General features: G+C 54.8%; 1 protein-coding gene across 6 annotated transcripts in view; it reads left to right on the top strand.

Annotated features, from left to right (window-relative positions):
* Positions 1-316: 316 nt before the first annotated feature.
* Positions 317-26,107, top strand: part of ACSL6 (acyl-CoA synthetase long chain family member 6) — a 63,078-nt gene continuing 37,287 nt past the window's right edge. For 4 of the 6 annotated variants that reach the window (XM_025293069.3, XM_025293064.3, XM_025293066.3 and 1 more), the window contains exons 1-7: positions 317-474; positions 18,093-18,313; positions 23,252-23,366; positions 24,042-24,106; positions 24,384-24,485; positions 24,998-25,097; positions 25,705-25,883. In XM_025293069.3, coding sequence (XP_025148854.1) covers positions 426-474; positions 18,093-18,313; positions 23,252-23,366; positions 24,042-24,106; positions 24,384-24,485; positions 24,998-25,097; positions 25,705-25,883 — 831 coding nt within the window. In that variant the 5' untranslated portion in view covers positions 317-425. Of the gene's footprint in view, positions 475-3,040; positions 3,126-11,044; positions 11,151-18,092; positions 18,314-23,251; positions 23,367-24,041; positions 24,107-24,383; positions 24,486-24,997; positions 25,098-25,704; positions 25,884-26,107 lie in introns of those variants that run through there. The other 2 variants (XM_025293067.3, XM_025293068.3) reach the window with 2 other exon arrangements.

Below are 26,107 nucleotides of genomic sequence, written 5' to 3'. Positions count from 1 at the left end.
AGTCGCGCATTGGCGAGGTGCGCGGCGTCAGCACCCCGCGCGCGTCGCCCGTCCGCCCCTCTCCTGCCCGTTTCCCCAGAACGCCGAGTCCTGACGTTGGGCTGCGGTGGAGAGGCCCGGTCCGCTCTGCAGCCTGGCCCCTCCCCCGTCCGGGGACTCGGCGGTTCCGACGTGGGGGTGAACGTACCGGGCGCCCCGACCTGGCCCGCGGCAGAACTGGCTGCGAGCGCCAGTGCAGAGCGCGCTCCCGGCCCTCCCCCTCCCGCCGAGACGCCGCAGCCGCGCGGGAAGGCGGGGCGCTGCGGAGCCGAGGGGCGGGGGCTAAAAATACCCGGCGGCGGCGGCGGCGGCGCGGCGACTGCTGGGGCTGCTGGGCTGCGGGCCGGGGCGGCCGTGCGGGGCCAGGCTGGGTCCCGCTGACCGATATGCTGACCTTCTTCCTCGTGTCGGGGGGCTCCCTCTGGCTGTTCTCGGGTGAGTCCCTCCATCCCCGTCCTCGTCCGTGATCCCCATCCCCAGCACACTGTGGGATCTTGGTCCTGGGTTGTCTGAGCCCCCAGCCCCGGCTCCTGAGCCATCCTTTCGGGACTCCGCTAGGTCGCCCAAGTCTCCCCCTTCCAAATTCTGGCGGGCTCCGGGCCGCGTTTGGGAAGCAGCTGTGTCAGTAAAAATGAGGGACCTTGCTCACTGCGACCCCACAACAAGCTCGTCTTTGCGACCCCACAACTTCCCTCTAGTTCTCGTGGCCTCCCCCCACCCCCACCCCCAATATGGCGAGGACCATCCGCTGAACAGACTAGGCCTGAGCCCAGTCGTCCCCCAAGACCAAGTCCAGGGACTGACAGTTTATCCTTGTTCATCTCCAGGGTCCAGAAAAGGAGGGTGTTGGGCCCTGAGGTCCCACAGCAGGTCAAGGACATGACCCAGACTGACCTGGGGCATCCCAATCCTGGTTGAGAGGGTCTCCTCACAACCCCTCCCTGCCCACCTTTGACCCTCGGTAAAGCAGGGTTCCCCTGGCTCCTCAGCCATGCCCAGGGCTTGTGTCCCCACTGTGCCAGCCCACAACCTCTCCCCCTCACAGGAGTCAGCTTCTTACCTCTGCATCCTCTCAAGAAACTTTGAGGACCCCCCTCCTCCAAGTCCCTGCCCAACACTCTTCCTCCCCCACACAGAACCTGGGCTCTCACCCAGGACCCATTCATCCAGCAGTTTTCCTGCCTGCATCAGTCAGGCTATGAGCTTTGATTTCCTCTAGGTTATGATACCACTAAAGGGTCTCCACCTACCCCCTTGTACAAATTCAGCCTGATCATGTATGTGCAGTGCTTGAACCTTAAACTGGCTTTAAGCTGACCTAGCCCAGAGCAAATGCTTTATGAAATGTTAGTTTTATTGTTATTTCACATTCAAACAGCAGTATCAGAGGAAGTAGTAAGGTTTTTTCTGAGCAGAAGGGGAGGAAGTCGACCCTTTTGAAATTCTTAACTGAAACTTTGCCTGTTATTTAATATTCACGGCAAATCCTAGGAGGTCAGTGATGCTGGGGTTTTCTTTTGTTTGTTTGTTTGTTTTTTAACTGAGGTTCAGAGGTTAATTGACTTGCCAATGTCACACGGATAATACCTGAAAGATTAGGGTTTGATCTGAAGTTTTAATTGATCCATCGTTGCTAAGTGCTTCGTGGCATCAGGCTTGAACTAAAGGGTTGGTGGGCGTCCCCTGCCACCATTGCCCTGTGTCAGGCCACAGGGGCAGCTCCCCTGAGCTGGGGAGAGAGTGAGGCCTCCCTAATCCCCTCAGCTCCCTAAGCTCCTTCTGTCTGCCCGGTCTGAGGACAAGCCAGGCAGGGCCCTCTGGGTCTGATGTGCACATCCAGCAGACAGGGTTGGAGCTAGAGCTAGGGTTAGGAACAGAAGGCTGGAGGTATCAAAATAACAATGATGATAGTAACAGCCCCTGCTTACTGCGTGGCTGATGCTCTCAGAGCCCTTTCCCTGTGCGAGGACCCCGTCGCCCTACCCTTAGGAGACCCCATCACCACCACCACCACCACCACCAACAACAACCCCCCGGCTGTAGGTCCAAGGGTAGCTCTCTGGAGCCTTGGTCTTCTGTGGCTACAGGGAGGTGCCTGAGAACTGCAGGAGTCATCAGCAGCCTCTGAGGAAAAAAATCCTTTCAGTGCAAGATGCTCATCTGAAAGTGGGATTCAGCCAACACTAACTCAAACTGGCCGTCAGTCCTGCTTTGGTGCGGAGTGTTTCGCAAAGTGATCAGGTGCCGCCTAGAGTGGGGAAACCGCCTCACTGAAGGGCTTTTGAGGGGCCTCGGAATGCTCAAGCAGGGAGGCTCTTGGTACAGGGGGGCAGCTGCTTCCCTAGAGGCCAGATTTCTCAATGAGTACAGGAAATTTCTCAAAAGATGCCACGGTTGGTGTAAGCGTGAAACACTGAGGCTGCTGTGTGGCGCTCACTCCAGCCACACGTCATGGCATTCACAGATCATGTCTACCTTCCTTGGGACTCTGCCTGGACCCAGCCTTTCTCCGAGGGCAGGGAGGACACCTAGGCTAACACTGAGAACACATTCTGATCCCATGGCAGCTGCCAGAATCCTCTGGCCCCCCTGAAGTGATAGTACTCTTTGTAGAGTGATGTGCCGTTTACCACCCAGTCTGGGCCTACAGAGACAAGGCAAGGATAGAGGAGAGCCACCTGGAGGAGGAACTGCCTATCTGGGGGACGCAACCATGTGCTCTGAGCCTTGGCAGAGCAACGGCTATACTGAGGCCAACCCAGATCCCTCCTGTGTGTTGAGTAATAAACAAGGAAACAAAATAGACCCGGTGTGGCGAGTCAGATGCCGTGCCTGGCCCAGGAAAACATGGTCTCAGTGCTGTGAGCACTCAGAGGACTTTGAGTGCTCCCAATGGATTGGCACTTCTGCCTGCCAAATGGCACCCTTGTACAGAATAGAAAGAGGCTCCCCTCTTGGTGGATGAACTTCGAGGCTGATGCAACCCTGTGTCCTTCTACAGGATCCAGTCTGCGCAACCATATACCCGACCATCGGTGACGTCTGAGTGGGCTTCTGCAGCATACAGGGGTGTTTGTCAGAGGCAGGTAGGCCAAACCCCAGGTAGAGAAAGTCAGGTCAGCAAAGACGTGCAGGAAGAACTGTGGTGGGAGACGGGTCTTTTAGGGTCTTTTGCCTGAATATTGTGGGTTGTCAGAGGGGATGGAGTCTGGATGGGAGGGGATTCTAGAGAAGAGGGTTTTATTTCGGGGGCAGAAAAGCCCTTGCAGTGGCCAGGCTAAGCCAGCAGGAGGAGAGCGGAGGCTGGGAGAGCAGTGGGAAGCTGTTGCGATATTATGGATGAGAATTAAGTCTGGCCAAAGATGGCCCAGTTGAGGCTAGGTTCCAGGAAGAGGAATGGTGGCAGAGACTGGTGTGACAGCAATCTGGCTATGGGTGTCCAGGGCAGGTGCAGACTTGCACAGCCTAGCTTAGCTCAGCCCAATCGGATTCTCCCTCCATCTCTGCTCCCATTAGGGTAGAGGACGGGTGTGAGGTCTGGGGCCATCCCAGGGGCCCCAGGACGGCAGCCAGGAATCAGACAGACAGTGGACTCCGGGCAGAACATCGAGGGCACACCTCACAAAAGAAGGCCTGGATTTGCCTATGGCACACCTCTATGTGGGAGAATTCTGACCTTAATGCCCTCTCTCGCTCCCCAGCCGATGGTGGGGTAGGGGGTACTCCCGATGAGAGCACGCTGACACCAGGGGGCAGCAGAACCTAGCCACTTTGCTCCCTGACTGGTTTTCTGTCACTTGAGATTGTAAGGGCTCTTGGGTTGACCTTCAGAAGGCCGAATCTGGCTCAGCTACAGCCCCAGATGGGATCCAGGGTTGTCCCCCACACACAGCATGCAGGATGAGTGAGCATGAGGCTCTGACTTTTTTGCAAAAAGAGGCTGAAGTTGCAGGCATTTGTGTAACAGAAGCTGCAATGTGTAATTAGCCAGTGCCTGGCATATAGTAGGCACTCAAAACATTCAGTGAATGAAGTACTGTTGGGGAGAAGCAGTGTTTTCATGGCAGAAGTGTTGTTGCAAACATGCTGACTTGACTGCTGTTTTCTTGAGCGTGTATTATGTGTCCAGCACCATGTTCTACAGTCCGCAAGCTATCGTTTAATTTCACCCATGACACTGTGGTGCTGTTAGCCTCCTTTAACAGATGCAGCACCAAGACACAGGGAGGTTCAGTGGTGAAGCCACCCCTGAGAGCTGTGAGTCAGACCACATTCTCAGACTCTAGGCCACAGAGGGACCTGGAGGATTGGAAAGAACCCAAGCCCCTCCAGCAGGCTGGTCGGTGGGCACAGACAAGGGAGCAATCCTTGGATGGGGAATGTTTAAGGAGAAGACAGGTGTAAAGAGCAAAGAGCAGGGGCTGGCCCATAAGGAAGGGCTAACTAAATGTTAGCTAAAGTTATAACACCTTGAGCTAAGCCTTCCTCAAAGGAGATGCAGGACTCTGACATGCCGAAAGGGAGTAGGGAAAGAACAGACATTCTAGGCAGAAGGATCCATGAGAGAAAAGACTGAGAAGACAGTTGAATGAGAGCTTGGCATAATCTCTACTCAGCCAGTGAGGTCTCCAGGGCTGGGCTCTTCAGGCCTAGGAGGCCAGGCAGAAGAGGCTTTATCCTGTGTGGTAGCCGTATCGAGGGCATATGGCCAAAACTGAGCATGTGGGTGGCCAAGGTGAACTGTCCCTGCACCCTTCAAGCCACACGCATCTCCTGGGGCACAGATTCCACTAAACTACGGTCTTGGGCCTCCTATGAGCCTTGTGATCCCCTGAGGGCAGAGCCAGGGTGTCTCCTGCCTGTGCCCCAAGCCAGGGCCAGTACAGTGTGTGTGTGGTGTTGATTGTGTAAGTGAATGATAAGAAAAAATTCCCTGAGAATAACTTATCTTGGTAATGATGTGCTTTATAATCTTTTGCCTCAACACAAGTCCACTGACAGACAGCAGACCTTGAATGTGCTCCTGCTGGGCGCCAGGCTCTCTGCCTAGCTGCAGGATGCCGTCAGTATGGGGGAAGTCCTAGGGGAAAGCAGGTGTGAGCCCCTTGCAGCCAGAACCAAAGCAGCCCTCACTGGAGAGCTCAGAACAGAAGGAGGTGCTCCAGAAGTGAGTTCACGGATGAGTGAATGGCTGCACTTGCAGCTGCAGGGTGATGGGTTTTGTGGAAGGTAGTCTTCTCTGAGGACGAGATCCTATCGTTTCCGTAGAGCTCCAAGTTTCCAGTCTCCCAGTAGGCTGGGAACCCACTCTGGCCAAGCAGAGCTGAAAGGAGGCCCCAGCCCCGGGCCTCAGCTCACTGGAGGATGCCGTCTGATGGCCCCATGCCCTGTGTCGGCCTGGTCAGAGTGCCCACCAACCGCTCATTGAGCCCTAGGAGGGGAGCACTGTGGCTGGGGTGCTGTCTGGGGCCTTTGGGGTTGGCCTTCGGCTTAGGCCCAGAGGTGGTGGCACATAATTGCTCAGTTGCTCTGGGCTCCCCTGGTTGGTGTGGTCATCCTCTGACCTCGCTACTTGGTGTGGTTTCCTGGTTCATGTGAGGCTTGGGGTCCATGACAAGTAAAAGTAGGAAAATGGGAAACGGGCTGGGACAAATGTGAGCCAAGCCGAGCTGTCTGTTCAGAAGTTCAATCTGTAATCTCAGAGCCGGAAAGATTTCAGATCCCAAGAATTTCCGTGTGTGCCTGTTCACCAGCTCTTCCTGGAGATACTCTCCTCTCCCGACAGCTACTCCAGGGAGTAGGGGTGCTTGGGGGTGGCCACGGAGAGTTGGGGGTGGCTGGCTTCTGACTTGTCATCCGCTCATTCAGGCCTGCATTCCAAGGTAACTGCCGCCTGGGGCTTTAGAGCAGGAAGCCAGGACAGGATGGTGCCAATGAGGTAACAGTCGGCATCCGTTGCCAGATCCTGGGGTAAGCAAACCTGGGCTGGTAACTCTCAGGGCCGGGAATAGCTCTAGTGACTATGGCTGTTGGAGGAATGGAGAGAGAGGACAGGCTGGCCTGGCTTGAATGGGCAGCTCTGGGATAGTGCCCACCAATCGACACCAGGAACCCTGACCCCCTCTCTGTGTGCCACCACAGTTTGGCCCACCAGCACGGGAGGTGGCTACCGGGATTAGCCCTTGGTAGCCCTGTTTTTCCCACTAGTGTGTTTTTGTTGTTTGATTTGATTTTTGTTTTCTCTAGATTGTTCTCGTGGCCAAGAATCCCCAGTGGGGTTCTTCCTGACCACTAACCCTTCCCCCAGCCTTGGCTATAAACCATTCTGGGGACGGACTGCGGGTCCTGCCACATGGACAGGAGGGCTACAGGGTGGGGGGGGACAGTAAGGTCAGCCAGAGATTGGACAGCATGGCCAGCTGGAGCCACACAGCAGGGACAGTCAGAGATGGGGATGGAAAGGTAGTCAGAGCTGGGACAGAGAATGCAGCAAGATGGAATGTGGGCCAGCCAGTGAGACTGGAGAGTAAGGTTGACCTGAGGGTGGATGGTGAGGGCCTAGAGGTCAGTAAGAGGAAAGCAGGTGTCCACATGGAGAAGGGGGCCTCCGGGAGAACCTATCCAGGCCTGCCATGACCCCTTGACTGTGGAAGGGGTGGTGCTTCTGGCCATTCTTCTGCATGAAGCCACCTTTACCCCAGGATGCTGGAGAACGTACCTTCCAGCAGGTGCGTGGGGTGTGCTCTGGGGGACACCACTGACTCACCTGTATCAGCCCCCACTCAGCCTGCCGGCTGCCTCCTCCTTAGCCTGGCGCTGCCTGGGGTGGTGCAGAGAAAGGGAACGCGGCTTTCCCTTGGCCTAGTGGGCTGTTGGGAGGTTTGGGGATGTGTGTCCCTGATCCCCTTGCCACAGGTCAGGCAGCAGGGAAGGCTGTGACCTGTGAAGTCCCCTTTTCCATCTGGATTGAAGTTTCGTTTCTCTTCCTCCCCTACTTCCTGCTTCTCCCCAGTGGGGCAGCCCCATGAACTCGCTCAGGATTTCTTGGGCGTGGTGTATGATCCCAGCTGACAAAAGGAGGGACCAAGGAGGGTGGATGGTCATCAGAGATGGGTAGGTTTCTCTGGGTTAAGAGGCAGACGAGGCCTGTTTGCCTTGGGTTGCAGAACACCTGCGGAACATCCACAAACCCTCCTATCGGTTCAGAATCAGCTCCGAGGTGGTTTTGTCCTAGATTTTCTCTCAGGCTAAATGATCATATGTGTGTTTGAGATCTTGCTGTGTCATTGTCACCTGTTGATGGGAGTCTGTGTAGCATCCATGCTGCATAGCTTACAAGGTTTGTGCTGTCCACATAGGTTAGCCTCTGCTGTGGGTCCTGTCTCTAGGTGGATGCCTAGGGTGTGCGCTGTTTTGTATCTGGTTTCTTCACTCGGTGTCATCCGCTGCAGAGGAAATCTGCAACCACACGTGGCACACAATGTGGAAGACGAAGGCAGTACTGTGAGTTTTTCAAGTTAAATGACTATCCTTTATTCTGAGATGATGTTCTTCCATCTGTCTTGTAATAAAATATGTTGGGAATCTGGTTGGGGTTTTGTTTTGTTATCAATACATTCCTTTAAAAATATGTAGATAGATACAGATATTTGTGCCATGTTAATGGACAGCTCCTGGTGACCCTAGGGTGTCAGACAAGCAGCTCTGAAAGTCTGAACAAGGTTGAAGTCTGACCTTGTTGTGGAGCTCTGTGGAAGATGGAGTCCCGGCTCTGGAGCGTGATTGTGCGCGTTGGGCTCTGGGTTACGACCCCACCCACAGCCCAAGGGTGCTTGTGGCAGCAGGCAGGGGAACCCGAGACCGCATTCTTAAAGGTCTTCTCTGTGCACTGCAAGGGCTCTTGTTTATTGTCACGTATTTCTTCCCATTTCTTTCTCCACATTCCGCATCAACTCCATGAGGAATTACTGAAGTTCCCTCATACCAAAAGGTTGCTTCCTGAGGCCCAGTCATGACTAAGGACATAACAGCCAGAGCCTCAGAATGGGCCAATCCCATTTCTTGGCCCTGCCTTCCCTGACCTGACGCAGTGATTTTCTAAGCAGCCACAGGGGCCTTCAGCTCCCTCTGGAGAGCTGGGGGGTTCAGTGAGAATCCAGGTGATGACTTCTCAGTGGGTCAGTGTGAACAACGTCTGTCAGCCTCCCTGGGCCAGCCGGGACCTGGTTTAACTTTGGTCTGAAAGAGATTTTTGTTTTCTGGTGAGAACAGCCCCAGTCTGGCCAAGTGCCAGAGGCAGCGGTAGGAATACAAACCCTTTCATGTGACAGACCCAAGTAGAGAGGTGCAGGCCTGCCAGCAGCAGGCCCTCCCCTGCTGCAGCTCCTCCGGAGGCAGTGATTTGCATAGTCCCCATTCATCCTGGCCTTGAAAAGGAGGCCTGAGTTCTCAGTCCTCCCTGACCAGCAGTGGGCTGGGCTGCCTTAACTCTGTGGACGCCACCAGCTCTCCCCAGCCAACAACAGGTCTTATTGACTGGAGGGCAGTGGAAGTCAGTAGTCTCTCCATGGCCCTGAGTCACTCCAGAGGGGACGATTCAGGAGGTGGCAGGGTCCCGCTGACCAGCACAGACTTTGTGCTGAACAGAGCGAGATTCAGATTTGTGTTTCCTTGTGCAGTTCTCAAGAGGAACTTGGTCAAAAAATGAGGAAGCCAGAAAATTAAGCTGTTTATCAGAGTCCCAGAAAACTAACCAAAAGCAGAACTCCCTTTTCTCTGCTCATTGTCATTCCTGTGAAATAAACCGTGACCCCGGAAACGGTGGGTGTAGGTGCCTTGTTGGCTCCTGGCCGTGGTAGTGGTCCCTCTGGCTGGGATCTGGAGGCGTGGCTTGCCTGGGACACTCTGACATCCTCAAACCCTGCGGTGCTAGGTCAGGTGAGCTGGTGGACACCATCGGCCTGTGGCTGATGTATAAGGCACGGGGTGGTGTATAGCACAGATCATAGTCTTTTTCTCTCGGCAGCCACGTGCCGTCTTCTCAGCCTCAGTGCCTCCTTCCCAGGAGTCCCCGCACATTACAGGCCTCTTTCTGGGATTCTGTTGCCTTCTCAGAACTCTCCTTCCCACCTTGCTTCTAATCTCTTGCTCCCTGTCCCTGTCTGAGGATGTGTTTTAGGTTCTGTCTTGTGACTCTTACCCCAAGAAGGATGTCTCCAAGCTGCTCCTGAGTGAACGAGTGGGCAAGCGCATCCATTGCTCTCTTGCTCCCCTCACCTCAGTGACCCCAACCACCTCTTCACAGGACCCTCAACCCGCCTATGAGAAACTTCCCTGGAGCTGGAGGGAGTCACGTAATGTCCCACCTGTAACCCTGGCCCCCGGCGGTTGAGCTCTGACAGCAGGGCAGCATGGCCCTGCCAGAAGCAGCCCACGTTCTCTTTCTGAGCTTGAACCTGTAGGGTTTGCCGTGTGCCCTCACTTGGGGCCAATGATGAAATGGATCACTCCTCCCAAGGCCAGGGCCCTGGTAGCCCTAACCTGGACGGGCAGGGTGGGGTGGGGAAAAGATCATGTTGTAGCCACAGGACTTGGCTTCCTGCACAGTGGGGCCTGGCCAGGGTGTATCCTCTGTCTGTGTAGCACTCATGGCCCTCGCCACTTTCCCTGTCTGCCGCCCCCCGGAATTGGTGTGGAAGGAAGGACGGTGAGGTCCGAGGCTCACGCACCCTGTTAGTCCTGTCAGGTCCCCTGGAAATACTGCTAAAGGGAACATTGCCATTGTCTTAACATCTGCTGCCCCTCTTCATTCTGAGAATTTTTGTCCAGCCTGATTCGTGGTAAGGACAACTTTTATCTCAGAGCTTGTAAAAGACACTGTGTTTCTCTTTGCTCCTCTGCACTCAAGGCTATTTGTATTTTTAAGTGTCTGATTAAGTATTGTTTGAGCCTGGCTGCCCCGTGTGGCTGTCAGGAATGCAGGCCCATGTTCCTTGACCAGGGCTTAGGGTGAGTGAGATTCCTGAGAGGTGCTGGGCTGAGGATGGGGTGCAGAGGGTGATGTGGGCCACCTCCAAGTGAACTGCTGAAGGGAAGCCTGTCCGAGGCGGGTTCAGGCTATTGAGACAGGGGCCCTGCGCAGCAGTCGGGCACAGCCAACCTTTAGTTAGGCCTTTCTACCTCAGGAGTCTGAGTTAAACCTTCTGAACTACACTCAGGCTCCTCAGGGAGGTTCGGCCGGTGAGCCACTCTGTAACCCAGCAACCCTGAATCCTGCGCCTTTCTCTCATGGGGGAACGTGCAGTGGGCCTCACCTAGCAATTCCCAGCTCGGGGAGGCCCTCGGCCCTGTGTCTGCCCCAGTCGTCTGTGGTCCTGTGAGTCTAATTAAAATCCAGGAGGAAGGTGGCCCCTCTCTCAGCACAGAGCTTGATGCCTGTGTGGACGGGGAGGGTGCCGGGCTGAGGGAGAGTTGTTGTGTCTTCGTCTTAACAGACCAGGCCACCCAGGTGGGCTGGATGGTGAGGTTTGTGCTTCTCTTGACCTGGCGCCTGGGCCCCGTGCTTTCTGGAGCAGCAGTGCTGGGCCAGGACTCCCTGCCTCTGGCACCCTGTGTGATTTTCTGTCGGCCAGGAGCTGGGGTACGTCCACTGAATTTTCTGCCCCAGAAGCTACCCTGAGAAGCATCGAAGGAGGCTTTCACCTTAAAGATATCTCTGAAAATGTGCATAGATAAGTAAGGGTCCCCCCAGGAAAGAAGAGTAAAGGGCTTTGGGGGCTGAGGGTGGGTCTTCAGGCATTTGTACATTTTAGAGCTCCCTCCAGGTGGGGTTGCCAGAGGCTGGGGCCTGGGAGCCCAAACAGGCTTGTGCCAGGTTCCAGGTAAGGGCTGCTGAGGCAGGAAGCTCTCCAAGCAGCCCTCCCCCAATGGTGGGGCTAGCAGGGCAAGCCGAATCAGCTCCAGGGAAGGTGTTGCAAGGCCCGCAGGCACTAGAGTTTCCAGGCAGGCTGAGCGCATAGCTCTCAAGAGGGAGCTCAGAGTGCTGTGCTGCGACCTGAGGAGGTGGACGGTGTTGGGAAGGCCCTGTTCTGGAAAATTCAGAAGCACCGAGTGTGAGTAGGGCTTGAGGGTGGTGCGGTGGGTCCTCTGGGCCAGACCTGCCTTTTACTCTCTGGCAGTGGCCCTGTCACATCCTGGCTTGGGAAGGAAGAGTGAAAAAAGGCTGTAGCTGATCCCCACCCCCACTCCTTCCCCTGTGAAGAAAACTTGCAGGATTGAGGCCCTGCACGTCCTGGGACTTCGCTGTCCCTGGCTGCCTGCCAGAGGTGCTGAGGGAGTTTTGGGGCTCAGCTTTGGTTTCAGCAGGCCAAGGTGTGGATTCTGGCTCCAGGGTGGCCACCCCCACCTCCTCTGCCCCCTGTCCCCCACCAGCAAAGTGGGAAAGCATCTCAGGGCAGGCCTTGAGAAGGAGCTGGTGTGCTGCTGTGCTGGGGTCTCGCGGGGAAGCTCAGCCATTATCTTTTACCTGCTGATACTGGTATTTGGTCTGGAGTGTCCCCACTGCCCAGAACATCTCTAAGCAAATATTTTTTCTGGGACTGTGCCTAATCTCTTTCCCATCCCCCAAGTAGACTGGGTGTGACCTGGTGGGGGCGGAGGCAGCCCCTGGAAGGAGCTGGAGGAGATTCCTGGGCGATAGTGCAGGCTTCCCTCTGCCAGGAGATCTGGCATCCCCTCCCCTACTTCCACTGTTTCCCACCACCCCCACCACCCATGCTGCCTGCAGGTGCCCAGCCTACGGCTGAGGGCCTGGCCACAGATAGATGTGTAAGAAGACTTTGTCCTTAAGCAACCCTTCTGACAAACTGCTCTCTAGAACTGAAGACAGGGTGGAGGTGGGGAGAAGCAGAGGGATATAATCTGAGGTTCTTTGCAACCTGGCAGAGTGGGGGTTAAGGCTGGGTTGCTTGCCTCTGAGCTGATCTGAGCCAGTGCGCCCTGCGTGCAGATGGGGGTGGGGGCCAGCGGGGGCCTTGAGGGGCCATCAGCTCCCCATAGAGCTGTTCTGCACCCCGTCCCCTACCAGACCCACTGCCACAGCTGCCGGGGAGCCTCTGCCACCACCAGCTGGCTTCTCAGAGCAGGCATTTGTTGCTATCAGCTGTCCCCAGGAGGGCAGACTTGGGGCAGGGCCTTCACCACTTTTGTGTTTTGATCAAGATGTGGTAAGTGCTCCCCAAGCCCCACATACCCTTTATAAAGGGAGACTGGTCCTGGTGGGACCAGCTCACTGCCTGCCCAGTGCCAGGAGCCTGCTGGAAAGGTAGGGTGTGAACGCATGTCATTCTGCAGGTTGTCTTTGAGCCCTTTTGGCTGGCAGAGACAGAGTAACTTCTTGAGCTAACTTCTGTCTATTGACTATTTCCCTTTCGGCGCGCCTGGCACTATAGTCTGTCCACGAGATTTTTTGAGATGAGGCACAGGGGTAAAGTGACTTGTCTGAGGTCATACAGCTATCAGTATGAGTCAGGACTTGGACCCAGTCAGTCCAGCACCAGAACTCTCCTATGGGCCTTTTCCCTGGCTTTTTGCAGGAGCCCTGGACCCTAGGAATTTATAATTTTATTTCAGAGCCCTTCACTGGGAGTTAAGGAGGTCCTTTAATGATCTCTTGGCTTGCCTTGTGCGTCCCCATTTCTGAAGCCCTCAGAGGTTTACACAAACCCATTGTATGGACTCCACCCCCCACCTGCCTCCAGGCAGATATAGAGGGAAGCCAGTGTGTTTCTAAGGGGAAGGAAGAATCTGAGGATCATGGAGGGTCTCAGTACCAGGGTGCTGACTTCGAAGTTTTGTCCTCAGGTAGGAGGGACCCAGATAAAGTTTTTGAGCAGTGGCACGATTTGGTCATGGTTGTGTATCAGGAACATAACTCTGGTGTCGGTGTAAACACTGCACCGAGCAGGGTGGCCTGTGGGGAGACTGGTGTGGGAGTCTGGACGGCACTCGGCACTCGGTGATGGCTGGACCAGACCAGGCCGGGGAGAGGGAGAGGGGTAGCAGGGTGGGAAGGAGTGGTCAGATTTGGGAGATGTTTAGGAAGTAGTCCTGACAGAGCCATCTTGCCAGATCATGAAAGTCTAGAGTGCTGGGGTGGGGTTAGGAAGCTGGACCAGCAGAGGGCTCTTGGAGTGGAGCCATGGATTTGGGGGCCATCTGCACTGGAAATGGGCCCTGGGGCTCTGCCCCTGCCACCTTGAAGTCAGAATGCTTCCAACCAGGGTCCCCTTCCTCCTGCTCTCTCTCTTTCCTGGGTTTTAACAGCTGTGCCTCTCACTCCCCACTGTCCTTGGGGGTGAGGAGGGGCCTGGTGCCACCACTTGGTATTCTGAACTGGAGAAGGAGGCATAGGATATGCGGAAGGAGAGGAGGCTAGTTGATGCTGAGGGCTGGAAGCCCTTGCCAGGTGAATATTTACAAACACAGCTGCTCTCTTGGCAACACCAGCGCCACCGCTGATTCCCTTAGCTGCTGTCCCCCTCCCCCACGCCCCCTGCCCATGCCCAATGCTGCTGCAACCACGAGAGCCTCCTGGGGACAGGGAATGAAGCACCAATGGCTCAGACCCCAGGGACCACCAAGCGCTACCCTGGCTTCACAGAGAAGGAGCAGAGGTCAGAAGAGCCCAAGGCCATGTTAAGTAATGAGATGAGACCAGACTCCCAGGCCCCGCCTCAAGCCAAAAGCCTGGTGACACAGGCTGGCTCTGAGGTCCGTGTCCTTAGAGGACCTGAATTTGCAGCTCTCCCCTCTGGTGGGTCCCGATCTGAAGCATTCTCAGGGCATGGGAAAGCACCCCTGACTGTCTGAGGTCGGCGAGCTGGCAGGAATGACACCCTCTGGTCGCTGCCCAGCCAGGAAGGGGCACAGGCCCAGCCTTAGCACTATAGGACCTGCAGTCACTTGAATTGCCTCCTTAGGGTGGGCACCTGAGTAGGAGCCTGGAGAGGAGTGAGTGGTCAAGCCCTTTTCCCACCACCCTCCAGCGTCCCAGGCAAGTGGGCTTCCTGGAAGGGAACCCAACCGTGGGAAAATGGCAAGTTCGTAATGTGAGGCCAAGAGGGAGCCCACCTGTAGTGTGTGCATGGTGAAGTGCAAGTGGCTGGCCTGGCTGTCTTGTTCCCTGCTTACAGGCTCTGGTGGCCATGTGCTGCCCACTGCCCACCCCCCGACCTGGGCTTGGACTCTTCTGACCAGGTCTGAAGCTGATTTTCTGTGGGTTTGCATGCTAAGTCGCTTCAGTTGTGTCTGACTGTTTGTGACTCTGTGGACTTCAGCCTATCAGGCTCCTCTGTCCGTGGGATTCTCCAGGCAAGAATACTGGAGTGGGTTGCCATGCCCTCCTCCAGGGGATCTTCCCAACCCAGGGACTGAAGCCACATCTCTTACATCTGCCTGCATTGGCAGGCGGATTCTTTTCTGCAGTGCCTCCTGGGAAGTCCTGTCTGTGGGTTTAGCACTGTCGCAAAGGAGAGCACGGGTTGTGGATGTGGATGGCACAGCGTAGGCAAGCGTTGGGGTGGCAGTGCAAAGCAAGGCAGTGGTTTAGAGGCTGTGGTCATCTGGGGCTCAGGTCCTGGCTCCCCTGCTCACTTGCTGCACCTGTGAATAGCAGGTAACTTCTTCGGTGGAGTCTCTGTGTCTCCACCTCATAAGGAGTCATGAGGACTGAGTGGTGGAGGCGTGGACTCCCAGGTATACCAACATTTCAGGGAGTTTACGCAGGTTCTGTTCCTCCCTCTCCTGGGGTCTGTGGTGCTTTGGTGATGACTGAAAGGTCAGCACATCCGGGAAACCAGCCTCAGACTTGTGGCCCTGGACCTCGTACAAGGGTTCATGGGCTCCAGACTTCTTTCCTGGGTATAATATTTAGTTTGCTAAGTGCTCCGTGGTCTCCCTCAGCTCCAGCCTTTGCATATTTGTTTCCCTCTGCTTGGGACACCTTTCCTCTTGATCCTTCAGTCTTGGCATCAGTGCTCCTCCCTGCAGGAAGTCTGCCCTGACTCTCTGGACCTGAGTTGGGCATCTTTTCTGGTGCCCTATGTCTGATCACAGCCCAAACTGCCCTCACAGCACTGTCCATTCCCTTTTGGATCTCCCTGATGAGACTGCGGGCAGGCCCACATCTGGCTTGGCCCTGTGCCCAGCCCTGAACTGGATCAGAGTGGGGCCATATGAGGGTCTACTAGGTGAGTGGGTGGGTAGACGGGTAGGTGAATGGATGCTTAGTCGTTCTTTTCTGTGCTCCTGTGACAGCCCCAGCATTGCAACCAGTGCCCACGTTTGGCTGCAGCCTGGGGCCTGCAAGGAGCTGCCAAGGGCCAGGGACCGGTGGTAGTAAAGCGTGTGTGTGTGTTAGTTGCTTAGTCATGTCTGACTCTTTGCAACCCCATAGACCGTGGCCCACCAGGCCCCTCTGTCCATGGGATTCTCCAGGCAAGAACACTGGAGGTAGTAAGGCATACTTCCAGGGTTTTCTCTGAAACTTTTGGGACTGCATAGTTGAGCCCCAGGGCTGGACAGGGACTTCTTGAGCCTTGGCTTCCCAGCCTATGGAGTCAGTTGAGTCTGCTATAGGAAACATCATTCAGCTCTCGGAGCTCATCCAAGGAGCTAGAGGGCATATCTAGATTTTCCACTATGTAGTGAGTCATTTTTTATCTGATGGGCCTGGCTGTAACTTAGTTTCTTATTTGCAGCTTAAGGAAGTAAATATCCCAAGAAAGCCAACTGGCCTCCTGCCCACGGGCCTCCCCAGAGCAGTTTTCCTTAGTGGATTTACCTTGGTCCGTAGCCTGACCTCTGCTTTGCTGATGCAGAACCTTAATTTCTCCAGTTTGCCAGCAGTTATTTATTCCTGCAGGGTGGCCCCCAAAACTGATCCAGCTCAAGCAGGCTGCTGGTAAAACTGGATTTCTGGCTCAGGGACTCAGTGAGGACGCTCTGGCTAGGTGGGGGCTCGCTTCTCTCACCCAGACCCTGCGTGTGGTTGATGAGTATAACCTGGGCTCACACAGCCTGCCGTGCCATCCGTAGAGCATAAACCCCCGTGGGTCCGCGTACCTGGTTTCGGACACCTGTGTCCAGTGTATTTCGGCCTGGGCCGAACAGCCTCCTTGTTCTGACAAGTACACCGCTGCCCTCTCTTTAGTCCCATCGTGCCTCTAGCTACACCACACCCAGGATGAGGAGCTTTACATGCATGCGTGATACTGTCCCCATTTTAAAGATGGGAAAGGAGAGGTCCACAGAAGTGAGGTGTGCTCAACTTAGCGTAGCTCACAAGTGAAGGAGAAGGGACTTGAACTCTGGAGCTCTGCCCACTTCCTCTGCAGTGAGTGTACAGTACTGACCTCATCTTTGGTATGGTGATGTTTAGCACAGATGCCATTGGAATTTCAGCAGCTCTCTCCTCTCCTAAGGGTCAAGCATTTGCTATTTGGCTCATATCCTGTGGCTGCAGAGTAGCTGTTGTTGGCCTTTCTCATTCTTTCCCAAGAAGGGAAACAACAGTCATGCATCCAGAGATGGGGGTGAAGGGCCAGTGCATGGCAGCCAGGAGCCCACACAACCCTCAGTGAGCTGACAGACCCATAGATGTCATACAGCACTCCTAGCTTTGGGCCCCCCAGATGGGCAGTGACACCAAGAAGGCCCCTGTGGGGGTAGAGCGTCCAGCACCTGGCCCACCCTGGCTGCCTTCCCCAGGCCTGGGCGAAGTGCAGACCCCTGAGCCCAGCTAGCCATTGCGTGTCTTGCCAGCATTACTTCACTTAGCAGTTAACAGGAGGGCCTGGTAGCACTTGGGGGCTTCCCTTTTTGAACCAAATTAAGCCCCCAGTGCTTGTCACAGAAAAGCCCCCACTGGCCACCCTAGGGCATCCTCCTTGTGCCCCTAGGAGGCCCACAGTGTCCACTTGGACTGCATGCTTTATCCCATCAGAGCAACCTGACCACCACGGGCAGCGTCACGAGGGATGCTTGTGGTCCCAATAGGGACCCAGCCCGTTGCTGAACCCCTTTTCCTTCCCACCACCTTAACTCTCGCTCCTCCTCTGTTGCCTCCTCTTTCCTCTGAACATTAGCAGATGGGATCCCAGGGAGCACAGCACAGGGCCGTTGTTAATGGTGGGCCACCTCTTCCTCCCGCCGTTGGCTTCTTGGTCTGTGGTGGTGCGGAGCCGCAGTGCATAGTGGTAATCAGTCCAGGGCTGGAGAGCCGGGTCCGCACCTCAGCCTGGCTGCTCTTGGGAGCGCTGCCATTCTTCAGAAAGTTGGCCCCCGTATCACCTCTGCCCCTGGCAGGCCTTTGCTTATAAATTCTCTTCGAGGAAAGCCCCCTGGTGGGCTGCGGGGACTCTGCTGCACTGAACCCTTGCCTTCTGCTTTGCTACCCTCACCTCTGTTGGGGCTGGTCTGTGGGCCTTGCCCCCTCGCCTTCTCTGTGTCCCTCAGGGTGAGAGCCGGCTGCTGGCGGCTTTGAGGTGGCATGAAAGGCGTCTACATCCCTTCACCCCCACTCATCCTGGGCACAGTGCCAGGCACATCTGCTGCCCCTCCATCCAGTCCACACCACGGGAGCAAGGATAAGCAAGATGCTGTGACGACACAGGAGAGGCAGTACACCCAGATGCTGGGGCTCCGGAGGCATTAACTCCAGAGCTGTCAGAGCACGCTCTACCCCTGGGAGATGCGGAAGCACGTCAGGCATGGCCCAGGGCCTGAGCATATGTTTCTCAGGAGAACTGGGCCGGATGTCCGACTGTCTGGTATGGCTGCTAAGGGCTCTCTGGCCTGTCACTGGGAAGGGCCCTTCCTAGCATCTAGCTCCTAGTATATGCTGTGCTGCTCCAGGAGACTGTACATCTCACCTCGCTTGGGGCCCGGACAGGATCAGTGTGTGGCTTCTGACTCAAGTGGGAGAGAGGCCCCAGACCACCCCTCCCTTGCCTCCTGCCAGGCCGCCTCCCTCACCTGCCTCTCGTTCCCCACAGAGTTCTTCCTCTCGCTTCTGGAGAAGATGCAGACTCAGGAGATCCTGAGGATGCTGCGGCTGCCCGAGCTGGCCGACTTGGGCCAGTTTTTCCGCAGCCTCTCGGCCACCACCCTCGTGAGTATGGGTGCGCTAGCCGCCATCCTTGCCTACTGGTTCACTCACCGACCGAAGGCCTTAAAGCCACCGTGCAATCTCCTGATGCAGTCAGAGGAGGTGAAGGTGAGCAGCATGTGAGCAGCTGGGCTGTGGGAAGTAGTGGGCAGGGGATAGGCGTCTTGAAGGGAGAACCCAAACTTGTGGCTTATTTGGCCTCAGATGGCCCAGAGAACCTTGGTTTCTTCCATGGGCAGCCAGCCAGGAAGCTATGAAGCGGCCCTGGACAGGCTCTCCTACCAGATGCGCCTTCTGCCTCTCCCAGTAGCTGAAACCCAGCCAGAGACTGACCTTTGCCCTTGCCCTGGGCCTCTGGTTTGCCTGCTTCTCGGAGAGGGGGCCTTGGCTTATGGTTGCCTCAGTAGGAGGCCTAAGCATGTTCTCAAGGGGGTGCTGGGTACATTTCCTCCCAGATTCTCCCTGTGCCCGACCCTGGTCTGGAGCTGGGACCCAGAGGGGCCCAACCGCAGGGCCCTGCCCTTCCAGAGCACACAACTCACAGGCAGAGCCGCTGAGGGAAGAAGGGATGGCAGCCCGGCCTGGACAAGGGGTTCCAGGCTCAGTCTAGAAGGACCTGTAAGATTTATTTCCTAAGTTTATGGAATTTATTTTGCCTTTTAAAAACCTTTGAAAGTAAAAGTGTTAGTCACTCAGTTGTATTTGACTCATTGCGACTCTATGGACTGTAGCCCTCCAGGCTCCTTTGTCCATGGGATTCTCCAGGCAAGAATACTGGAGTGGGTTGCTAGGCCCTCCTCCAGAGGATCTTCTTTTAGTTATTTTGAATAGTTAGTGTACAGTTCAAAAGCAGCCAAAGGACATAGACTGATAAGCTTCCACCTTTTTCACCTTGCCTCCCAGTTCTCTTCACCTGAGCATCGTGTTAGCTGTTTTCCACAAGCAAACGTATAGACATCTGCCCATGATTTAAAATGATAATACACCACATACACCATGCAACTCCTTGCTTTTGCTCTTGATGGTATGTCTTGTAGGTACCGATCATAAGCATGACGGAGTTTTGCCTGGTGGGAGAGGGCACAGGCCGAGATAGGAGTGGGACCTTTTAGAGCATTTTTCCGTAAAATGCTTTGGAAATGTGTACAGAGGTGCAGGTGTGTGACTGCGACCTGGTGGTTTTGGGAAGTGGCAATTCACGTGCTGTGGCTGGGAGGTGGAGAAGGGCTGTGGGTATATAACTTAGTTGCCTGTGGTGACCAGCAGCTCTGGATTCGCAGCCCAGCCGTGCCTCTTACTAGCCTTGTGGTCCTTGGCAGTTTTTTTTTTTTTTTTTAATAAACTCTCTGAGCCTCAGTTTCCTCATGTGTCAAGTGGGCAATAAAAAGACAACCTGCATCCTAAAGTTATTTTAAGGATTTGGTGAGATGATGCAGAGGAAGCACTAAGATGAATTAACTCACCTGGAGAGGCCAGCAAGGACAAAGCCCCATGAACTGGAGAGGGACTCTTCGGTGTGGACAGCCTGGATCTATTTGGGGTTTTCAGTAGTAGGAGAGACAGGGCCATTTTTGCTGTGGCTTTGCAGGGGCCATGTGTGGGGAGGCACCTGGGGCTTCTGGGCTTAGAGGTGACAGTGATCTGGATTCAGTCAGGTTGAGGGCCAGAGAGCAAGTCCCTCGTGGGTCTGGCGGGGAGGACAGGTCATGGGCACAGCCAAGGCCTCTCTTCCTGGGAGGGTGGTGCCCTCCCTTGCCTCATCGTCCAGTAGTGCAGGAATCCGGAGCGACTGTAGTGAAGGAGGAGAGGAGAGAGTGGTAGGAGGTGAGATGAGAGAGGTAAGAGGGATCCAGATCATAGAGGGCCTGGTAACATTTACTCTTGTGTGCTACCTGGTGGGGAACGATTCAGATCATGTCTCTTCAGTTCAGTTCAGTTCAGTCACTTAGTCGTGTCCGACTCTTTGCGACCCCATGAATCACAGCACACCAGGCCTTCCTGTCCATCACCAACTCCTGGAGTTCACTGAGACTCACGTCCATCGAGTCAGTGATGCCATCCAGCCATCTCATCCTCTGTCGTCCCCTTCTCCTCCTGCCCCCAATCCCTCCCAGCATCAGAGTCTTTTCCAATGAGTCAACTCTTCGCATGAGGTGGCCAAAGTACTGGAGCTTCAGCTTTACCATCATTCCTTCCAAAGAAATCCCAGGACTGATCTCCTTCAGAATGGACTGGTTGGATCTCCTTGCAGTCCAAGGGACTCTCAACAGTCTTCTCCAACAACACTGTTCAAAAGCATCAATTCTTCGGTGTTCACCTTTCTTTAGAGTCCAACTCTCACATCCATACACGACCATAGGAAAAACCATAGCCTTGACTAGACGGACCTTTGTTGGCAAAGTAATGTCTCTGCTTTTGAATATGCTATCTGGGTTGGTCATAACTTTCCTTCCAAGGAGTAAACGTCTTTTAATTTCATGGCTGCAGTCACCATCTGCAGTGATTTTGGAGCCCAGAAAAATAAAGTCTGACACTGTTTTCACTGTTTCCCCATCTATTTCCCATGAAGTGGTGGGACCGGATGCCATGATCTTCGTTTTCTGAATGTTGAGCTTTAAGCCAACTTTTCACTTTCCACTTTGACTTTCATCAAGAGGCTTTTTAGTTCCTCTTCACTTTCTGCCATAAGGATGGTGTCATCTGCATATCTGAGGTTATTGATATTTCTCCCGGCAATCTTGATTCCAGCTTGTGTTTCTTCCAGTCCAGCGTTTCTCATAATGTACTCTGCATATAAGTTAAATAAGCAGGGTGACAATATACAGCCTTGACGTACTCCTTTTCCTATTTGGAACCAGTCTGTTGTTCCGTGTCCAGTTCTAACTGTTGCTTCCTGACCTGCATACAGATTTCTCAGGAGGCAGGTCAGGTGGTCTAGTATTCCCATCTCTTTCAGAATTTTCCACAGTTTATTGTGATCCACACAGTCAAAGGCTTTGGCATAATCAATAAAGCAGAAATAAATGTTTTTCTGGAACTCTCTTGCTTTTTCCATGATCCAGCGGATGTGGGCAATTTGATCTCTGGTTCCTCTGCCTTTTCTAAAACCAGCTTGAACATCTGTAAGTTCACGGTTCACGTATTACTGAAGCCTGTCTTGGAGAATTTTGAGAATTACCTTACTAACGTGTGAGATGAGTGCAATTGTGCGGTAGTTTGAGTATTCTTTGGCATTGCCCTTCTTTGGGATTGAAATGCAAACTGACCTTTTCCAGTCCTGTGGCCACTGCTGAGTTTTCCAAATTTGCTGGCATATTGAGTGCAGCACTTTCACAGCATCATCTTTTAGGATTTGAAATAGCTCAACTGGAATTCCATCACCTCCACTAGCTTTATTCGTAGTGATGCTTTCTAAGGCCCACTTGACTTCACATTCCAGGATGTCTGGCTCTAGGTGAGTGATCACACCATCATGATTATCTGGGTTGTGAAGATCATGTCTCTTACCCTTGCTAACAATCCTTCCCAGCTCCCCCTTGCCCTCCACCTAAAGCTCAAGCACCTCGCCTTGATCTGCCACCTCTCTGGACCCCTCCATTTACCACTCGGAGTGGCATGAGTTCCTCCAGCCCCCAGGTGCCCTCCTGCCCCAAGTGTTTGCACTTGTTGCCTCTGGTGAGACTTCCAGTCCTTGTTCCTCATTCTGCCCAGTAAACCCCTTTGTATCCTTTAAAACCCAGCTCAGCAGCCACGCTCTAACACACCTGCCCACGTGCGCCCCTTCTGTCCCTGGACACAGTCTCTTGCTTCATCGTTTCTGTCCCCTCTAAGTGCTCACCAGGTCTGATTGTATCAGTCCCCAGATCCCCATGCAGGTCCTTATGGACCTGGTGCTCAGGAGGCACTGGCCAGACAGAACTGTCCACTGCAAAACAGCTGAGTGCCGCCTGTGGTTCAGAGTTCAGCTGTTTGCTTTGTAGCTCTCACGCTGTTCCTCAGACTTGATGTTCCAAGAGGTAGCGGACCATGGGCCAGCCCAGCCCAGCCCAAATAGTGCTCAGAGAAGAGTTGGAGTGGTGATTCTGGAGAGTACTGGGCTTGGGAGCCTGAGGAGAGGGGTGGCATGAGGAAGGGGAAGAGGCAGGAGAAGCCCAGCTCCTTTCCTAGCCCCCAGCACACGTGGCGTTTGCTGCCTTCCCACTCGATTCACTGAAGGTCCGGGCTGTTCCCTTCACAGCCTTCTAGGCCTCTTTTCCTGGGAAAGTACCTTCAGCAGGTTCTCAAACTAATCACACTGTTATGTGAGTGATGGATGGCAGCCATGATTCTTAACCTACATGCATGGCAGCAACACCTTGGTGGGTTGATCCTGAAGCCTGACTCCAGCCAGCATCCACCACTCTATTGTATGAGTGAACCATGGGTGTGTATGCACAGTAACTAAAGGTTATGGGCAGTTAGTGTATGCTCCAGAGAAGGCAGTGGCACCCCACTCCAGTACTCTTGCCTGGAAAATCCCATGGATGGAGGAGCCTGGTAGGCTGCAGTCCATGGGGTCGCTACAAGTCGGACACGACTGAGCTATTTCCCTTTCACTTTTCACTTTCATGCATTGGAGAAGGAAATGGCAACCCACTCCAGTGTTCTTGCCTGGAGAATCCCAGGGACGGGGGAGCCTGGTGGGCTGCCATCTATGGGGTCGCACAGAGTCAGACACAACTGAAGCGATGCAGCAGCAGCAGAAGCAGCAGTGTATGCTGACCTGGTGTGTGGGTGCTGTGTGTGCGTGTGTAGACCACTATACTCGACCCATGGGCGTGAGCCGCCTGTTTGAGTATGGATATGTACAGGCCCAGTGCGTACAAGCCACGTGTCCATGAACGTGTGTAGAGGTTGTGTGTCTACAGCCCAGGTGTGTGTAGGCCATGTGTGTGAGTGTGCACAGAGCATGTCCCGTTCCAGCCATGCGGCCCAGGTGTGCACCCACACTGGTGTGCCCTCTCCCGACACCCCCGGCTGCCTCTCCGTTCTGTGCTTGGCTCGTAGGACAGTGGTGGGGCCCGGCGATCCGTAATAGGGGACAGCCCGGAGCTGTTCACCCACTACTATGACGATGCCAGGACCATGTACGAGGTGTTCCGCCGTGGGCTTAGGATCTCAGGTAAGAGGGGCCATGGGAGTATGGAAGGGTCGTGGCAGGGGTTGAGCAGGTGCAAGGGTGGGAGTGAGTAAGTGTGGTTCCAGGGGTGTGGCGGGTGAGTCATTCCCAGGGTCAGGGGAGAGAAGCCATTCTTAGCCCTCCTGCCACCCAGTCACACAGGTAACTGCTAATGTGGTCAACAGCTAACCTCAGCTTTTGTCCAGCCCTGGAACCGCTGACCTTAAGCTGTCTCTTAGCGCATGCTCCCTATCTCCCATTGGCAGCCCCTGGTGAGCCTTGAACTACCGGGCTATTGGCTGGCATGGTTCTGATCCCAACTTCCAGGATGTCTGGGTGAAGGGAGTTGTCACAGAGAGGCAAAGTGCCACCTCTGCCCAGGGGTCCCCGGGTCTCCGTGTCCTCCTGGGGCTGCATCACACAGGTCATGGTGGGAACTAACTGGCACTGTGTCATTTCCCATTCCTGGGCTTCCCTGGTCTCCCTGGGGAGATGCCATGTTTGTGTACTCTAGGCCTTCTTGCACTTCAGCAGGTTTAGGCAGGTGGGGAGCAGTTTGCTTGGCTCATGGACTGCCTCCCCGGGCGGGAGGTTCATCCAGGTGTCTACTGAGTGGGTGCAGGTGGTACTGCTACCCTGCCCTCCTCCCTGGTACAAGGTCTGCTTATCTCTCTGCAGGGAATGGACCCTGTCTTGGCTTCAGGAATCCCAAGCAGCCTTATCAGTGGCTGTCCTACCAGGAGGTGAGTAACAGAAGACAGCACCCACCCTGTCTACCCACACAGACCTGGCGCTTGGAATGAGGTGGGAGGGTGGGTTGGGGGCACCCTGGACGGTCTCAGTTACTTTTTCTTTGTCTGGCCTGTCTGTCAAACTCCTGGCAGCAACCTTTCAAGATTTCCAACACACCTGAGTAGGGAGTTGGGGAGCTCCCTCAGACCATAGAAAGCCCACCTGCATCTCTCCCTTCCCTGCTGAAGAACCCTTGTTTTCCCATCACTGCTCTGTGTCTCTGTGCAGGTGGCCGACAGGGCTGAATTTCTAGGGTCTGGACTTCTCCAGCACAATTGTAAACCATGTACAGATCAGTTTATCGGCGTTTTTGCGCAAAATCGACCAGAGGTGAGCATCAGCCTTAACTGGTTTTAGAGGCATCAGTGGAATACAGGATTGGGTACCATAGAACAGCCCAGCTCCCACTGCCTGAAGGGACTGGGGCAAGAGGAAAAATGGAGATCCTTCATCCATGCCATCTCTCACTCCCTTGGCATTGCCCCTAATCGGGGTGGACATTTCAGCCAAGCTCCATCCGCACCCCACCCAGCTGCACAAACAGCGACTCCCTGAGCCATGGGAAAGGAAGGACCTGGGGAAGAAGCCCATACAAACCCCGGAGGTGGGCTTGGGATAATCTGGAGTCCGTGATTCCCTGGAGCACGCACGGACTAGAAGGCTGTGGGTGAGCAGGCACAGCCCATTAGCTGCATGGGTCCCTTGCCTTGTGCACAGGACCAGAACAGAGCACTCTGGTCACAGGGCCCCAGGCAAGGACCCTGGTTGCCTGGGCCTGACGGCAGTGCAGCCCTGATATCTGCTCTGTGCTCCCCTGTCCCCCACCCCAATTCTCTCCACAGTGGATCATCGCAGAGCTTGCCTGTTACACATACTCAATGGTGGTGGTCCCTCTATATGATACCCTGGGCCCTGGGGCAGTCCGCTACATCATCAACACAGGTGAGCCCAGCTGCCCCCTCCTGTCCCTGGTGGCCGGTCCCACTTCCCCTTCCCAGCCTTCAGCTTATGCTGATTGTCTGACACTAGTAAACACTTTGCTGCCATTCTCAGAGAACACTGGGGGCTTCCCTTTTGGCCCTTGAATTGGCTTCCTGAGTCCCCAGTTGGACTTTACCTGAAGGCTCCTTCCACACAGTAGGGCTGCCAAGAAGGAGCTTCCGCACCAGCCCCCCACATAGGCTGCCAACCCTCTGAGTTCCCTTCAGCTTAAGGCAGGTGTTGGGGGTGTGATCAGTATCTTAGACCAGGGAGGATGATAGCTGAACCTGGAGAAAAAGAAATGTTTGGAATCTACCCCAGGGAATCTCTTGAGGGTAGATTCCAAGCATGCCTTCTAAGAGATTTCCTGGTCTTCTGCCCTCGGCTTCATCCAGGCTTTGGGCAGTTTTCCTCTGGAAACATGTCGCATGTGACCTGTCATACGTGTTTATTTACACACAAGCTTGTCTTGTGGCAAACACAGCCCGTTTTTCTACTACCTGGCATGTGCCGCCCACAGTCACAGCCTGTGCCCGCACAGCCTGACTCTCCCTGACAACCCCTACAGCTGACATCAGCACCGTGATCGTGGATAAACCTCAGAAAGCTGTGGTTCTCCTGGAGCACGTGGAGAGGAAGGAGACGCCAGGGCTCAAGCTGATCATCCTCATGGAGCCATTCGAGGAGGCCCTGAAAGACAGAGGGCAGGAGTGCGGGGTGGTCATTAAGTCCATGCAGAATGTGGAGGTGAGGGTCTGCTTCTGGGCTGTTTCCTGGGCCACAGCTAGTTGGCCCCTGAGCCAGAGCTGCTGGTTATCTGCCCATCTTATGACCCTGGGATGGATGTCTGAGGCCATCAGGATATTTCATGTGCCAGGGTTCAAACAGGGGCAGCTTCCCAGGGGCTGGTGCTGGGTAGTAGAGTTGGTCCCCGCAGGCATCCTCTTTGGTATGGGCTCAGCTGGTTGGCA

The sequence above is a fragment of the Bubalus bubalis genome, chromosome 9 (assembly GCF_019923935.1).
Source record: "Bubalus bubalis isolate 160015118507 breed Murrah chromosome 9, NDDB_SH_1, whole genome shotgun sequence".
NCBI lineage: Eukaryota > Metazoa > Chordata > Mammalia > Artiodactyla > Bovidae > Bubalus > Bubalus bubalis.
Note: the sequence above shows the minus strand (reverse complement) of the source record. Positions and strands in the feature narration are given on the sequence as shown.